At 41.8% G+C, this 18,489-nt stretch overlaps 1 protein-coding gene across 1 annotated transcript in view; it reads right to left on the bottom strand.

Moving 5' to 3' along the window:
* CELSR2 (cadherin EGF LAG seven-pass G-type receptor 2) overlaps positions 1-18,489 on the bottom strand; it is a 142,062-nt gene that overhangs the window by 45,274 nt on the left and 78,299 nt on the right. Inside the window, exons 6-11 of the mRNA XM_077484453.1 lie at positions 15,355-15,512; positions 9,794-9,957; positions 7,628-7,753; positions 5,997-6,163; positions 1,654-1,836; positions 121-234 (exon numbers count right to left, since the gene is read on the bottom strand). Coding sequence (XP_077340579.1) covers positions 121-234; positions 1,654-1,836; positions 5,997-6,163; positions 7,628-7,753; positions 9,794-9,957; positions 15,355-15,512 — 912 coding nt within the window. The remainder of the gene's footprint in view (positions 1-120; positions 235-1,653; positions 1,837-5,996; positions 6,164-7,627; positions 7,754-9,793; positions 9,958-15,354; positions 15,513-18,489) is intronic.

Raw genomic sequence — 18,489 nt, 5'->3', positions numbered from 1 at the left:
TATACTTTGGTTTATTTGAAATATGTAATATTAGTAATATTTAGGTTCCTTACTCCTTTACTAGCTGAAGAAATTTGAGCACAGGATGATTTTGTGTAGAATTCTATATACATTGCTCACCTGTAAACAACCTCGGAAACCTTGTAGAATTGTGTCGCCATTATCGGCTGCAGCACAGATACTAAGATTACTCAGTGTTGTGCCTATGAGATCCCTGGGAAATTCACCTTTAACCTGCAAAAGAGGAAGACAACAATATGCATCAGCAATTTTTCTCTATTAAAATCCAGAAAACAAACATCTACAGAATCATGAACTCCATTTTATACATATAATAAAAAATAAATAAAGGATGCATCTAAGCCATTTAGAACATAAAATATATGGCAGAAAAATAGGAAACTATACTGTAACTAAACTAATAAAGGTTGAAACAACAAATAAAATATAAGAAGTTAATTCAGACATTGATCGAAAGAAAAAGCAGATTTGTCAAAAACAGATACATTGCTTTATATATTGCTATTGTAACGTAACGCATTTATATTGTGGGTAGGCATTGCAGGGTTGCACTTAAAATGGGCTCAATTTACTAAATCTGGAGTGCAAAATCTGGTGCAGCTGTGCATGGTAGCCAAACAGCTTCTAACTTTAGCTTGTTCAATTAAGCTTTGACAAATACAATTCTGGAAGCGGATTGGTTTCTCTGCAGAGCTACACCAGATTTGGCACGCTCCAGTTTTAGTAAATAAACCCCAATATGTTGCACAATGTCAGAAGTCACACTTATATGTTTTTTTTTAAAGTGTACTGTTGCACGTCACACTTACGACAATCCATTCATTTCAATGTGCTGTCTCATGCCCGACAAACATGGCAAAGAAGCTCTCTTTATGGGTTTTGCCATTTTTTTACATGCAAAATACATTTCTTGCTTGCCGCATTTGGGGTGCCATTAACAATGAGTGGCACTGCAAGCCCAATATGCATTTTTAGTGCATTTTGTGAACTATAGTGTGAATACTGCTTAAAGTGATACTAAAGTCTTGTTTCTTTTTTTTTTTGTGAAAAGTAACAAACAGGTCATACTTACCTGCTCTGTGCAGTGGTTTTGAACAGAGCAGCCTAGATGCTCCTCCTCTCAGGTCTCTCTTCGGTGCTCCTAGCCACTCCCTCCTCTTGAGTACCCCCACAGAAAGCAGCTAGCTATGGGGGCACCCAAGCCGAGCCGCAGCTCCCTGTGTCCATTCAGACATGGCGCTATGGCCATGCCTCGCCCCTCTCTCTCCCTATTGGCTAACTGACTTTGATTGACAGCAGCAGGAGCCAATGGCGCTTTGCTACTGTCTTAGCCAATGAGGAGGGAGAGTCCCTGGCAGCCGAGTCTCTTGTGCAACATCACTGGATCTAAATGGGCTCAGGTATGTATTAGGGGAGCTGCTGCACACAGAAGGTCTTTTAAAAAAAACTTCTGTCTCTACAACCACTTTAATAGATTCATTTTTGGTAAAATACCTAAAAACATGCTACACATATAAACACACAATATTGTTGTATAGCATTGCTTTATCTCATTTATTGTACAGTATCCCATTTTAACACATGGCAAAATCCAAAGCAACACAAATGAAGAATGCTGGAATAATGCAATACCTCCTCTTGGCCATAGTCAATCTGAAAGAGCAGAAGGTGGTTCTCCGACAACTTAGGGTCACTTTGAAGCTCTAGAGAAATGTGATGCCACACCCCGTCATTCAATTTCACATGAGGTAGATAAAACAAGGCATGGATACCAGATGGGCCACGCATGGACAGCAACGGGGAAGCTTCGCTTATCTGAAATTCATGAATAATACACTTCACATAATGCCAAACTATACAGAAGGACAGTGCTAAAAATGAAATGCAGCTCTTTGAATTTAATAACACAAAAAGTAAGGAGGATCTAAGCAGACATCTCATGTACAACAGAATAAATACAGAAATAAAATGTAAGATACAGGTTTGATCAGGGGCAGACTGACCATTCGGCTACTTGGGCACTGCACGAGGCCCCCCGGGCCACTAGGGGGCCCCATCAGTGTTGCCAGCCTCAGTAAAACTAGGGACAGTATGTTAAAATCTGTGTTTTATTTACATCTGTCTCTGAAATGTCCCTTACCGATATCCTTTGGGTCTAAAAATCCTGAGATTATAGCTGCCCTACCTCTCCAGTACCTTCTCAGCCAATAGAAACATGTCTGTGTATACTGTGTGATTGTATACTGTGTGTGTGTGTGTGTGTGTTTGTGTATACTGTGTGGCCCCATAATCTCCTATTGCCCGGGGGCCCCATGAGTTGTCAGTCCACCCCTGGGTTTGATAATCCTTATAGTACAGTAGCTGAAAAGATAATGCAACTTTCATGTATAAAAACTACTATGAGGTCAGGATGTTCAACTTGATCTACTCAGTGACGGGACAAAATGTACCTAGAGGAGCCAAAACTGGGCAGTTTACTGATCTGCTGGAGGAGATCCCCAGACATCTACGAACCCTCATATTTATAATTCTTTTGGCAGCTAAAATAACTATAGTACGTGCATGGAAATCACCGGTGATTCATTTGGTTGGTGAAACACAAAACATTCTGGATTATGATCAATGTAAAACTGGCCAGTATTCAACAAGATAAGCAAGCTCAGTTTGAAAAAGTGTGGAATCCCTGGATTGCTCATCTCCAGGCTCCATGAATGCTGAGCTCTTTTGTGAGGGGAGGCCTGGGTTGAGGGAACCTACCCTACTATACTCTTTTCCGACTCCTCCTTTTTACTTTCTTTTTAATTTTTCACTTTTCTTGATATTGGTTCTGTTATACCATAATAATAATAATTCTTGGTAGGATGTTGCCAGGGGTCAGTAAAGTCTACCCAACCATGATATCATTTTTTTATTATGTTTTGTTCATGTTTTATTAGTCAGGGTCACTGATCATTGGATAATGTATCCTTGTTTTCCAAAATGTTCTGACGAATACTTGAGCATACACTTCTGTATGAGGGTTTTAAAAAAAGTGAAAAAAGTGTAATAAAAATTACTGGAACAAAAAACTACTATGAGGAGTTAAAGTGACAGTAAAATTAAATAAATATGAATGCAATATGTTTAACCGCTTGAGATCCGCGCTATAGCCGAATGACGGCTACAGCGCGGACCTCCTTTGCCGGGACAACGTCTATTGATGTCGTCCCGTGCACGAGCGACCTGCGCGCCCCCCTGAGGGGCGCGCGCGCCGCGCTCTGTGATCAGCAAGTCTATGAGACTCGCCTGATCACAGATCGGAGCAAGGGGTTGATCCCGACCCCTTACCACGTGATCAGCTGTCAGCCAATGACAGCTGATCATGTGATCACAACAGCCGGTAATCGGTTATTTTTCCTCCTCGCGTTGACAGCGCGAGGAGAAAAAAAAAAAAGCTGATCACCGGTGGCCGTGAGATGGACTTCAGTCCCGATCATGGCCAAGTCATTAGTGCCCATCTGCCCCCTGCCAGTGCCACCTAAATAAAGTAAAAGTGCCACCCATCAGTACCACCCCTTAGTGCCCATAGTGCCACCCATTAGTGCCCGTAGTGCCACCCATCAGTGCCACCTATCAGTGCCCACAGTGCCACCTTTCAGTGCCCACAATCTGCCTCAACAACAGTGCTGCACCTCATATGCCACCTATCCGTGCCCATCAGTGTCATCTACTAGTGCCCATCAGTGCCCAGCAGTGCCACCTATCAGAGCCACCTATCAGTGCCCATCAGTCCCATCTATCAGTGGTACCTATCCGTGCCCATCCGTGCCACCCATCCGTGCCACCCATCCGTGCCATCTTATCTGTGCCCATCTTTGCCCAATCTGTGCCCATCAGTGCTGCCTTATCTGTGCCTATCAGTGCCCACCAGTGCAGCCTATCAGTGCCCACCAGTGCCGCCTCATCAGCGCATTTCAATGAAGGAGAAAAATGACCTGTTTGCAAAATGTTATAACAAACTATTAAACATGATTTTTTATTTTTTTATTTTGCATCTTTTTTTGTTTGTTTAGCAAAAAATAAAACTCCGAGCTGTAATTAAATACCACCAAAAGAAAGCTCTATTTGTGGGAAAAAAATGATAAAAATTTCATTTGGGTACATTGCTGTATGACCACGCAATTGTCATTCAAAGTGCATCAGCGCTGAAAGCTGAAAATTGGTCTGGGCAGGAAGTTTAAGTGCCCAGTAAGCAAGTGGTTAAATATAAGTAGAATGTACCTCCTATCTCTCTCTCTTCCTTTGTTTCATCTCTGAAATACAAGCTTTTTTCTGCTCTTCTTATGCCCCATACACACGGTCGGACATTCCGACAACAAAATCCATCAGATTTTTTCTGACGGATTTTGTGCCAAACTTGTCTTGCATACACACGGTCGGACAAAGTTGTCGGAAAATCCGATAGTTCTTAGCGAGGTGACGTACAACACGTACATCGGGACTATAAACGGGCCAGTAGCCAAGAGCTGCGGTCTCTTAATTTATTCTGAGCACGCATGGCACTTTGTCCAACGGAATTGTCTACACACGATCGGAATTTAAACGGATTACGTTCTCAAAAAATTTTTGATCCTGCTCTCAAACTTTGTGTGTCGGAAATTGCGATGGAAAAAGTCTGATGGAGTCCACATACGATCAGATTTTCCAACAACACGATCCGATTTCCATCGGAAATTCCGACCGTGTCTACAGGGCATTAGACTTTTTGTTCTAAGGTGGCTAGATTTATTCTCCATGCCCCCCTCGTGAATGTAAATGTAACCACCCTTTCCTGCTCACCTCAAGATGGACTACACATATACAGTGCATGCATATGCTTTCAGTACTATGAGAGATGTAGTCTGCATACAGCATTGACCAGAAATCACCTTACCTTATCTGCCTGCTTGCAAAAGTTTGCTCTTCACATTATAACTGAGGTGAACTGTTAGCCCTTGTACACACGGTCGGACATTCTGACAACCAAATCCGTTGGATTTTGTCCGACGGATTTTGTCCAAAACTGTTACTGCATACACACGGTCGGACAAAAATGTCGGAAAATCCTGATTGTACATAATGTGATGACGTTATTTTGTTACGAAGGGACTACGTTCAAGCTAGTAGCCAATAGCTTTGGTCTAGGAATTTGATCTGAGCATGCGTGGCACTTTGTCCATCGGAGTAGGCTACACATGATCGGAGTATGTCGGATCGGAGCATGTTGTCTGAATTTTTTTTAGACAAGTTGGAAAACTTGTTCCGTCGGATATTCCGACGGAGACCACACACAGTCGGATTATCTGATAATACGGTCCGATCGGACACATTCCGTCTGAATCTCCGACCGTGTGTAAAAGGGCTTAGACAATTTCTTGTGTTAAGATTCTCAACTCCTTTAGAAAATTTGTATCTTTTCTGCACAATATGCAAAAGGACATTAGCACACATGATGCATGCAACCGCGCATATTTGTGCTCAATTGCACGTATTTTGCAAAGTGCACTTGGAAGCGCAGTTGCTGTAAATCTAAGGGGTAGATCTGAAATGAGGGGAAGCTCTGCTGATTTTAATATCCAATTGTGTGCAAGCTAAAATGCTGTTTTTTATTTTTCTTGCATGTCCCCCTTGGATTTACAGTGGCTGCACTTCCAAGTGCACTTAGCACTTGTAGTGCAAAGTGGATTTGCCTAAATAACCCCCAATGGTTAAGAAAACCCTGACCACATTGGGCTGTTATTCAGAGATATAGTCCTCGGTATAGTAAAGGAAAGTGCTACCGCCTTCCTCTCTGTTGGCACATCCTTTCTGAAGGGATTAGGGGCACAGACTATTGACCTAAACATTTGCAGATAAAATATGCAGGAAACCAATTGCCTAATTACCTTCAGTTATCATAAATAAGTGCCCCAATAAATATTTTGTATATAAGACAAGTATAAATGTGTTCTAAATACCTGCAGTGTGACAGAACAATTCTGTTCACCTTCTGCTTGCAGTAAAATGGCATCGGACTGCTGTGTACGAATCATGAGGCTCAAATGCCAGGGCACATTTAGAGGTAGTGACAGGCTTCTCCACAATATTTCGCCATCTCCCAGAAAACGAAAGGTGGACTGCATATCTAGGAGATAAAAACAGGGTCAGAGCAAAAACAAAGGCTTTGCTGAAAACATACAAAAAGTTAAAACATAGTAAGTAGAAAAATACATCATCCACAAAATATTAACATACTTTGTAATATCTTAATTCTACACAGATTTATGTAAAATGTAAAAAATTGCCCTACAGTTTCATTATATGGGCTAACACAGGAGGAATTTTATAATGCACAGTCCTTCAGCCAACTAAGACCTCACATGAACAGACTAAGTCCATTCAAAAGTCCGTTCGTTTTGAATGTGATGACGTAAGACTGGGCTAAAAAGGGAAGTTCAATAGCGAGTAGCCAATAGCTTCCCTTGCGTCGTATTTGGTCAGTCGGACCAGCATACAGACGAACGGTTTTCCCCATAGGAATAGAGTCCGTTGGACAGATTTGAAACATACTCTATTTCTAGGTCCGTTGGATTTTTAGAACGAAAAATGATCGGATTAGCCCAAACACGATCGTATTGTCCGACGGACTGATTCCGTCAGACCTAGTCTGCCGGAAAGTCTGGTCGTGTGTACGCGGCATTACAAATAGTAAAGAATCAGTCACAATGTATACATTTTAGTATTTAGGTCAATTTTGAATAGTATTTAGGTCAATGTTGAAAGTACAACATCTTATCATGGACACTATTTCTATATGCACATAATCATACTACAATTATTCATATGCAGTAATAAAATTACTTTTACTGCATACTGGACAAACTTTCATCTATACTTTTAAAAGAAAAAAAGATCCCTTGCCTTTCTTAATGTTTATTCAGTTATAGCATCATTTAATCCAAAGCATTTGACTTTATTAATACTTTCGGTAATAATGATAATAACCTACAGCTACTTGCACGTAAATATGCTCAGATAGTCATGTCTCTATTATTTTGGGTGGTCACTTCATAAATTTTACTGTTCTAATTTTCTGTTTTTTTTATTAAGGGTTCTTCAATTAGGTAGAATATATGTAAATGGCATAAGTATAATATATTTTAATGGCATCGTTTTAAATAAATTCTGCCATTTGCATATTTTTCATATTAACATTACATTTCTGATCGATGTGTGTGAGATCATGTGAGACGCAGATGCACTGACAGAACGGAGATTGCTAAAGCAGCATGGAAAGAGCAGTGACAGATGTGTGTGGGCTGGCAGAAACAATAATTGGAAGGTGGGAGCTGCCATAAAATGATGTGCTTATGCTTAAAAGAAACCTGTCCTCAAAGAATTATGAAGGCTGCATTTGCTGACTTCTCTTTAGTCTTCTGCTTACTTGAGTGAGCATTTTTTTCTCAAGTTGCCAATGGGTTCCCTCTCTCAAGACAGATGTATTTTAAAATAACCATTTGCTATGGGTTACGACAGATGGTTAAAAATAATACATAAAAATCAGGGATAAAATGTGTGCAAAATGATGTGCATATCATTCATTTCTTACCTTTTTCACAGTTTTTGCCTCCATACCCCAATGGGCATTCACACGAATAACCATTCCATCGGTTAACACATGTTCCTCCATGCTGGCACCTTTCTCCTTCACAGTGATTTCTTTTAGTAGGACAACCTGTAAAAATGCATTAGAGGTTACAACATTAAATCTAGTTTCATATAGGTTCTAATCATTAGCTCCCTGATTTTCCCCACTGGGATTACTTTCTGATTCAAGAAAATTGTGGTGGCCAAAATAAAGAACACATTTCAACAGTGCAAATCAGTAGTAATGGCTAGTTTAGTGGACTCACAATGGAAATCAAAACCCTCGTGCAATATAAATACACCAGATTCCATCCGACTCTGAATTTTTATCACTATGAGCACCACTAAATCCAGTTATGCATTTGTTACAACACCATTACATATACTTTTACATACAAGTAGCAAGAATTACCTAAATGCCTCTTGATGCCACCCTTATATGATCCTCTGTAAAGACTGGGAGAGAAAGGGGCAATGCTAAGGGCCCTACACTAGTTGTATATAAAATACATGGACACAAGGGGGATGATTCACTAAAATTGTAGAGTGCAAAATCTGGTACAACTGTGCTTGGTAGCTAATCAGCTTCTAACTTCACCTTGTTTAATTAAAGTGTTACTAAACCCAGGTCCCTGTATTACCTATATATGTATGGTCTCCCGCAGTACACAGAACATGGAAATGCAATTCTTGTAGTAAATATAAACTGCTAAATACCTTTTTTCTCATCAGCACTATATAGCAGTCTTGTGGCTTCTATCAGTTCCTGATAAAACTTATAGTTTTCATACTGCACTGAGCTGTCCTATCAGTATGCAGGACCCCTGACCCTCTGTCTGGACAGTGCTGATTGGCCCTGTGCTGACCACATGTACTCTCCCACAAAAAAAGAAAAAAAAAACCTCTCTAGCAATACACACCAAACTGAGCATGTGCAGCCTGACTTCAAAGGCTCTGTATTAGCTGCACATGTTCTGGAGTTAGTGGAACAAGAGGAGAATTGGAGAAGACAGGATAAAACAGAATTTTTACACAATGTGGAGGATTAACCCCTTAGGTTCCACAGTGAGTATAACAAGCATGCTTTACTGCATATACAGACTTTACTGTTGTGGGTTTATTAAGTTTTGGCAAAAAACCTAGCAGCAGATTCACAGAGCTGGGTGTATAGGAGGCAGAGAGGGGGCTAACCACAGACCATGATGCAAGGAAGAGGAGCACAATGGCACTGAACTAGTTGTGGGTATAAAAGTAAGTATGCCAACCAGTTGTGGAGTGACATCTAACCATGGAACACTCAGAAGCAGAGAAGGCAGAGTAGTAGCTGGTCAGTAAAAAAGTAGGAGGGGAGAGCATGAGCTGCCCGAGTATTGGGAACCGTGAGAGAAGACAGAGGGTAGATGATTATAGACTGGTGACAAAGAGAAAAGAGAACCTAGGGGCCAATTGAGGACAGGGGAAACGAAAGGGGAAAAGGCAGTGTGATCTGATAGCAGAAAGAGAACTGATTTTAGACAGGTGATAGAAGCTGAACACGATCTGCTCATTGATCAATAGGAGAATATATACATTGGGCATGAGCATGGTTGGGACACAGATGAAATGATGATTGGGGAAAGGGAGGTAGGGGCATTAAGCTGAAGTGGATTATGGACAGATGAGAAAGGGGACAGAGAGAGAACTGATTCTGATACGTATACTGAGGGGTGGAGGAAAAAGAGGAACAGCAGCTGAACATGTTCCATTGGTAGAGGATGCAGAAGAGAGCCTGACCATGAACTGGAGGATGAAGAGAGAAGATACAGAGAGGGACATAATTCACTGAACTGGGGAGAGAAATCATGTATGGACTGTCAATGAGTGGACACTGCATAGAGACAATATATGACAGAAAAGACAACATTTTGGAGAAAGTTGAGTGAAGAGCACCAGGGACCTTGGGAAACAAAAGTGGTGACAAGGCAAATTATATACACTTTGGATCTGAGATTCTGTGTGGCTGAATGCAGAAAATATAATTAAGGTGAGAGATCAGGTTGGGGCAGAGACAATTAGAAATGATGTGGACAGGAGGGGGGAAAAAAAAAAACAACATAGTTGGTTGATGGACGCAGCTTTTGTTACTTACCTGGAACGGTTCCATTGTTTGCAATGTACTCCCCAAGGTCTACTGCTTTGTTATCTATAATAAGGTCTTTCATGCAGCCCACAAAGTACTTGTGCCTCACAGGAAAATCCTCAGGTAGATTAGGAATTCCCCCCAGTAAAAGGGGGCCTGTTAGATCCAGGGACCTGTGATAGAAATGCAAATTTTTTAAAGATAATCATGTTTTGCACACCAATTATTAGTCACTATGCTAATGCATTATTTCATAGGTGCTTAAACCCTAACAGGCCTTCCCTAGTCCTAAATAAATAAGGACCGGATTCACTATGGGATACAGTAGGCTTGTGTCTATAAGCAGAAGAGGGAAAAGGTGGCTTTCCACTGTATAAACATTTGCCACAAATGTATCCTAATTAAAAGTAATACAGATATCTCATAATATTATTTACACAATGACACAATATTCTTTAGAATTGTAGAATAAGAAAATTTTCTGTGGATAATCGTAACACAGAACTGCTTTGTCTACCACAGACTGCCTACCTACAGTCTCTTGAGACAGAAATTTGTCCCTGTGAATAACCTAAGATTATTACATTTCTCCATTTTGCCTATTATTAAAAAGATGTAGTTTAATAAGTTCAATCAGTGGCAAAGCTAAACGTTCTTTCACCTGGGGGAAAAGTTCAGTGACCCCTGCCACCCACATACTCCAACCCCCTGCCCTGAGAGGGAAGTGTAATATATACATAGATAAGCCATAGGATGGTAATAATAATAATAATAATAATAATATATATGAATACATTTTAAAGTCTTGGTAATAGTGATTTCAAGCTTCACTTCTGTAGATTAGGAGGGGCACTGTCAAGAAAGAAGAAGTGAGCCAAGAAGCAGGTCTTTGTCTGTTCTTCCTTCCTGGTGGTGCCCCTCCCAAGACGCCTAGGGGCGAGGCTTTAAATCTCTACATAAAGCACTGGTGCTTTCTTTTGGCATGGCGACTAGGGTTACCACCTCTTCTTCAAGATCATTTTTTATTTTTTTGTAGTATGCACTATAAGATTGTAAAGGACCTGGAATATCTTTGGGTGCCCCAAGGAGAGCAGCAATGTGGCCCACGTAACGTGCCAAAAGAAACAGAGGGTGTAGACAAATGACATTAAGAGTTGGAGGGGCTTAAAGGAGCATGGTTATATAAAACAAAATCATTCTTGTACCCAAAAAATACACCAAGACTACTAAAACAGATGTCACTGTAGAAATATGAACTTGGCCTACCCTATAAGTTGACAGTGTCAGTCAGTAAAGCAGTGAACATAGTGTGGACAGTGACAGTATGACAGTGAAGCTTATGTGGACAGTGTCAGTAGAGCAGTGGATAGTGTGTGGACAGTGTCAGTAGGGCAGAGACTGTGACAGCAGTGGATTGTGACAGCAGAGCAGTGGAAGGAGTCAGTAGGGGAGAGGTTGGTGTAAGAAGGGCAGTGGATGGTGTCAGAGCAGTGGAAGGGGCCATTAGGGGAGAAGTTAGTGTCAGTACAGCAGTGGATGGTGTCAGTAGATCAGTGGATGGTGTCAGTAGATCAGTGGAAGGGGTCAGTAGTGGAGAGGTTGGTGTCAGTAGGGCAGAGGTTGGTGTCAGTAGGGCAGAGGTTGGTGTCAGTAGGGCAGAGGTTGGTGTCAGTAGGGCAGAGGTTGGTGTCAGTAGGGCAGAGGTTGGTGTCAGTAGGGCAGAGGTTGGTGTCAGTAGGGCAGAGGTTGGTGTCAGTAGGGCAGAGGTTGGTGTCAGTAGGGCAGAGGTTGGTGTCAGCAGGGCAGAGGTTGGTGTCAGCAGGGCAGAGGTTGGTGTCAGCAGGGCAGAGGTTGGTGTCAGCAGGGCAGAGGTTGGTGTCAGCAGGGCAGAGGTTGGTGTCAGCAGGGCAGAGGTTGGTGTCAGCAGGGCAGAGGTTGGTGTCAGCAGGGCAAAGGTTGGAGTCAGCAGGGCAAAGGTTGGTGTCAGCAGAGCAAAGGTTGGTGTCAGCAGGGCAAAAGTTAATGTCAGTAGGGCAGATGTTGGTGTCAGTAGGGCAGAGGTTGGTGTCAGTAGGGCAGAGGTTGGTGTCAGTAGGGCAGAGGTTGGTGTCAGTAGGGCAGAGGTTGGTGTCAGTAGGGCAGAGGTTGGTGTCAGTAGGGCAGAGGTTGGTGTCAGTAGGGCAGAGGTTGGTGTCAGTTGGGCAGTGGACAATGTCAGTTGGGCAGAGGTTGGTGTCAGTAGGGCATAGGGTGGTGTCAGTAGGGCATAGGGTGGTGTCAGTAGGGCATAGGGTGGTGTCAGTAGGGCATAGGGTGGTGTCAGTAGGGCATAGGGTGGTGTCAGTAGGGCAGTGGGCAGTATCAGTAGTTTTCTTTTTTACAATATAGATTTTTTTCTTGAACAATTTTTAGGTGCCTGGGGGTGGGGGGGGGGGGGCTTTGGTGAAATATCAGGGGTCTAAACAGGCCCCTGATGTCTCACTTTTGAGACAGAGAAAGGAATTGAGGACACAGATTCTTCAATTCTTTTCAGCCTCAGCTATACTGGACAATGGATGAATGGGAAGTGCTCTGTGAGCAGCTTCGTATCCATTCACAAACTGAATCAAAGTCAACACATATTACTATTCTTCAGTTTTTAGTGAACAGAGTGAGTGATCAGTACAGTACTGATCACTTATGCTGTTCATTCAGAAAAGGAATGACCGATTTACTGGCCCCTTCCCCCACTTTCCATCCTGGCACATCTCAGAAGCCAACTGGGGGGGGAGGGGGGGCCAGCAGCGCTGCATGGGGGGAGGGTGTGAAAGCACAGGGGGGCCCAGGCAGCACAAAGAGAGCAGAGGAGGGGCGAAGAAGGCGGCATTTACTAAAACAGATCGCCATTGGCTGTATTTTCCTCCTGCAGCTGCTGAATCTGGCTTTCAGCAGCTGCAGGAAGAGAATACAGCCAATTTGTTCTAGCAAATGCCTCTCTCCCTGTCCAGGTCTGACTTTAAGGCAGCAAGGTAGCAGCCTGAATCCCAGGGTCGGGATCTTGGCTCTCTTGCGATCAGCGGCAGTGTAGGATCACAGAGCAGGTGATGGGGTGAGCTTGGCAATCTGTATATGCAGCTCAGTGGCTCAGCCAGGTCAGTCCAGCCAAATCCAAGTAAATCCCAGCCACTGCATACACTGGACCCTATCAATTTCACAACCCCCCCCCCCCCCCCTCAAATTGGCACCTGGAGCATGTGCCCCCCTGAAACCCCCATAGTTTTGGCCCTGAGTCCAATGTGTGCAGATTCCCACAGAAAGAAACAGAGATATAAATATAAAATCAATAATAGCATTTCATACTACAAGGCCTAACCTCTGGCATACAGCTAAAACAATTTTGCCATATAAAACACACACACACACACACGTATAAGAGTACACCAAATACATGTGCATATGTGCAGCAGCAACTTAACACCAGTACTTGCACCCATAAAAAGAATAATACCCTTCATCAGTGGCGGCCCGTCCATTAGTGCGTCTGGCCCCCTGATCTACATGCAGGGTGCCACACTGTGCTGGAGGACACCGGAGCCGCTGCAGCCATCAGCTGCTTGGGGGGGGGGGGGTGGTTGTTTGTCACCCTCCCTATAAAAAACAAAAACAAAAAAACAAACACACACCAGCCACCACTGCCCTTCACCCTGGTCTATGAAAAGAAGGCACTGCTTCAGGGGAGTCAACCATTACTTTTTACTATATGTATATCTCTGTGCATTGAAAATCTGCATATGTCGTATTGTATAAAGTTGCCATTTTGAGAATATACAAAGAATTATTTTATTGTTAGGTGTGCTGGCGTAAAACACAGACTTGATAGTGTAATAGAAACGTATAAATTTACATAAAGCAGTTTGCAATAAAGAAAATTATTTTTTATGACCTTATTTTGGCAATTGTGCGATCACACTTCTGATTTCTGTTTGCTTTATTTCTCACTAGCATTGGTTGTTTTTAGCACTTCATCACCTTCTGCTATTTACACTTTGTTTCTACTTCCAGCAGTTCCCTGCAATTATCTTCACTGAAAAAACAGCTACACTGTCCAGCATTTTTCAATGGATACTATTGTATTTGTCACCTATATACCATGTCAGATAATAAAGCAGCCCATAGATGAGTAATTTTTTTGAGCGAAAGAAAAAAAAGTTACACTCAACGCGATGGGGAATCTTGTCCAATGTGTCATTGTATTCTGACATCGGGGGGACCCTGCCATCAGAATGCACTGATCAGCGCTGATCGAGTGAGGAACGGTACGGTAGATGGACTTCTGTACAACCACCCTGTCCATAGATGGTTCGAAACTTGTTACTGAACCGGACGAATTTCAATCCATGTATTGCCGGCTTTAAAAATTGTAGCACAGATACCAAACTTTAAAGCTGAACTCCAGCTTTTGATACACATATACATTGTTCATTTGGGCCAAGCTGACCCAAATGAACCATGTCCCTTACTCACATGTGAGGCCGCTAGATGTACCGTAAAAACTGTGTGTAGCTGACGTTACATACAGCACTGTGTTGCAGGTTCAAGCCAAGACTTCCTGTCTTATACCCGGAACACGATAGATTCTATCTAATCGTCGCTCAGCCATTCAGAGAAAGTGATATAATCTAGCAATGAATATAAAGCTTTCTCTGATTGGCTGAGTCAGATGTTGTGACATCATCAGCCCGCCTCTCTGACTCAGCCAATTAGAGGAAGCTTTGCATTCATTGCTAGAATACATCCCTTTCTCTGAATGGCAGGGTACCGATCAGATAGACTCTACTGTATTCTGGGTATGAGACAGGAAGTCTCGGGTCGCATCAGGAACACAGTGCTTTGTGCTATATGTAGCCTTAGCTACATACAGTTTTACACTGACCCAAAGTATGTAAAGTGTACTAAAAGCTGAAGTTCAGCTTTAAACTTTTAATAATGTAAATACTAAATTCCAACTAATATTTCTCATTAAAGACTACAATTGTTAAATGGCAGATCTGTCAGTTTTTAAATGCAGCATACTCAAATTTTGGTTTGTTTTCTGCATCTGTGAAGGCCTCAAAATACATATGCGCCTCCCTCCTTATAAATACAACTAAAATAATCTGAGCCTGACAACAGCTATCACAATTTATAAACATATTTTCTAGGTATCCAAAAATGACTAAGCTACTCAAACAGAATCATATGTTAAACAGAAAATTTGTTTTTGAAAACGTATAGTAATTACATTACATGTATTTAAAAAAAAAACTGTTCAGATGATACTTGCACAGTTTTAAAGAGCGATGACATGCTAAGTAGCAAAAAACATGCTTTTACATAGTTAGTCAGGTTGAAAAGGACACAAGTCCATCCAGTTCAACCACAAAAAAAAAAAAAAAAAAAAAAAGAAGAAGAATTTAATGAGCTGATATCATCACATTCTCCTATCGATTGCTTTCTTTGCATGGCGTCATTCTATTTTATTACCAGGAGTTCTCTCATTGCAAATAGTTTGATATTGTAAATGCATTAATAAACATTCATATGCAACTCACTTCTTTGTTCCTGATTGCATCCCTTGTGCAGCACAAGTGTAGTTTTCCAAGACATCTCCAAAACGCAAGGACATTTCAGTGTTGCAGTTGTCAACAGTTACCACAGCCACCTTCTGTTCTGAGGGTCCAAGCAAATCCCCAGATTTGGCTACAACTGGCTAAATAAAAATAGACATGAAAAACATCACTACATATTCCCTTCTACAAGACCTTGATTTAGCATTTGCCTTGAAGCAAACCAGTCAGAACTATTCTAATGCAAAGATAGAAAATTTCCCTTTTATATTATTATACTTCTACAGGTTTACTACTGAAATATGTGCATTTGTTACCTTATTTTAGATTAACCTATTCCATCTAAACCTGACTCTTCAGCTAGTGTTAAGGTCATGTGAAGTTTACAGTCACTGGCCCATCAACCCCGACCTCACACAATTAATTTGAATGTAAACTGGTATTTTGATCACAAAGGGCAAGGCGACAGATTCATTTTAATTTAGCCCTCCAACGCAGTATAAATACTTGCCTTATTTTTGCTCACTTTAGCCCACAAAGCTAAGGACTCCTCATGTGACATGGCTAAATAGCCCAGAATGTCACATGGAGTAATACACATGCTCCTCCATACCCAGAAGTACCAGGTATTTTCAATGGCTTCCAGACCTCAGGGGAGCAGCAGGGGATCGAAGAAAAAATAATTAATGGGCTGCCCTTAAACAGTGCACTTTATTGTGCAACATAACAAGCATTAATTCAGTGGGGTTGATTTATGAATCCTTGAGAATGCAGAGGTGCATGGTAGCCAGTTTCTAATTTAAGATTGTTCAATTAGGTTTTGAAAAAAATCCTGGAAGCGGATAGCTTTCTATGCAGCTGAACCAGTTTTTGCACTCTCCAGTTTTAGTAATTCTACCCCATTGCACCAGAAGAACTAGGAGTGAATGGGCTGTGGGGGTTATTTACTAAAAGAAAATCCACTTTGCACTGCAAGTGCACTTGGAAGTAAAGTCGCTGTGGATCCGAGGGGGACACCTGTCATTTTTCAGTGCAGGTTTCTTCAAGTCTCTTCTGCAATGAAAGAAAAAAAAACCGACCTGGCTGCTTGCAGTCTTCTTTGAAGCGTACACTGAGCTGTACAAGTGCAACTCAGTTTACATTCCGACACTGCGCATGTGCAGGAGTGAAGCCATCCCAAGCTGCCCAATGAGAAAGGCTTCAGCCGCACACCTGAAAGAAGCCAGGTAGAAGCTGCTGGTGCCGGTAAGGGATGCTGGAATGTTGAAGGGAGGTAAATATCCCTAAGTTTAACTCAGCATTAAAATTCACTGGCAGCTGTGGGGAAAAATGGATTGCTTCTTAAATGCTAGGTTCACTTTTTGTTCCAGAAAATAGGCTATGCAGCCAATTGTGCCGCTTTGTAAAATGTTCATTAATTTTACTGTCAAGTCTGTAGGCTGTTTGGGCCCACCTGGAAGCCTGGCCAAATAACGCCCAGTTAGTTACTAATCTAAGCAGGGCAATAACTTCTCTACAGGATGTGGAAACCTTGCAAGAAGATCTGAACAAATTAATGGGGTGGGCAACTACATGGCAAATGAGGTTTAAATGTGGAAAATGTAAAATAATGCATTTGGGTGGCAAAAATATGAATGCAATCTACTCACTAGGGGGAGAACCTCTGGGGGAATCAAGGATGGCAATGCCAAGCTGTTAACAGAATATTGGCATGTATTAAAAAAGGGATTAACTCCAGAGATACAAGACTCTGGTCTGGCCTCACCAGGGAGTATGCTGCCCAGTTCTGGGCACCAGTCCTCAGGAAGGATGTACTAGAAATGGAGCGAGTACAACGAAGGGCAACAAATAAAAGGGACTAGAGCATATTAGTTATGAAGAAAGGTTGCGAGCACTGAACTTATTCTCTCTGGAGAAGTGAAGCTTGAGAGGGTATATGATTAAAATTTTCAAATACCATACTGGTGACCCCACAATAGGGATAAAACTTTTCTGCAGAAGGGAGTTTAACAAGACATGTGGCCACTCATTAAAATTAAAAGAAATTAGGTTTAAGCTTAACCTCCCTGGCGGTATGATTATTTCTGATTTTAGATGCTGAAAGCGGTACAATTATTTTGCATGGAAATTTGGCGTTTTATATTGTAGGTCTGAAATTCTTAGGAATAACTCTCTTAAATCTGTTCAAACCAGAGTCTAGCAGACATCCCAGGTATGATAAAGTTTATAATATAATAAATAATGATAACAAATAATAATAAAAATTATTCAATAATGTAATCAAATCCAAAAACACTGAAATGTGCTCATTTGCAGAATTGTCGCTGTCATTAGATTTAGTGTTTGATGACGGATCTCCCCACAAATCACTATCGCTCAATTCTGCGAGTGATTCTAATTTATTATCGCTGTTTTCTAGCTGGTCTAAAATCACTCTTGACATAAAGGGATATTTTTTGTCTGCTATGGACAATCTCCAATTTCCAGGCAGAAAAAAACTGTATTTATAATATAAAAGTGCATGCAGGGCACTGGACAGACCACTAGGGACAAAGGGGATGTGTATTTTTTTATACAGTACTGTAATCTGTAAGATTACAGTATACTGTATGTGTTTTTACTTTTTTGAATTTGGCGTCGATCTCCGCTCCCGTGCGTCTTAACGTCACAGGGAACGGAGCTCAGCGGCACTCGGGCACTGTGTGAATCAAGCGCAGGACGGCTCGCACACGCAGCGGGGAGGACATCGCAGGATCCAGGGGACAAGGTAAGTAAGTCTCCCTGTATCCTGCACTGCGATCCTGAGTCTGGCTCTGGGTTACAGCTCGTAGTACTGAAATTCCACCCCGAGCCAGACTCGGGAATACCGCCAGGCAGGTTAAACTATGTAGAGGGTTCTTTAGTGTAAGAGCGGCAAGGATGTGGAATTCCCTTCCACAGATGGAGGTCTCACCGGGGGCAATCGATAGTTTTAAAAAACTGTTAGATAAGTACAAACAACCACAACATACAGGGATATACAATGTAATACTGACATATAATCATACACGTAGGTTGGACTTGATGGACTTTTTCCAACCTCACCTACTATGTAACTATGTAAGCTATGTCAAGATCCTT

This window comes from Lithobates pipiens, unplaced genomic scaffold (assembly GCF_037356315.1).
Source record: "Lithobates pipiens isolate NorthernLeopardFrog02 unplaced genomic scaffold, aLitPip1_a1.2 Scaffold_16, whole genome shotgun sequence".
NCBI lineage: Eukaryota > Metazoa > Chordata > Amphibia > Anura > Ranidae > Lithobates > Lithobates pipiens.
Note: the sequence above shows the minus strand (reverse complement) of the source record. Positions and strands in the feature narration are given on the sequence as shown.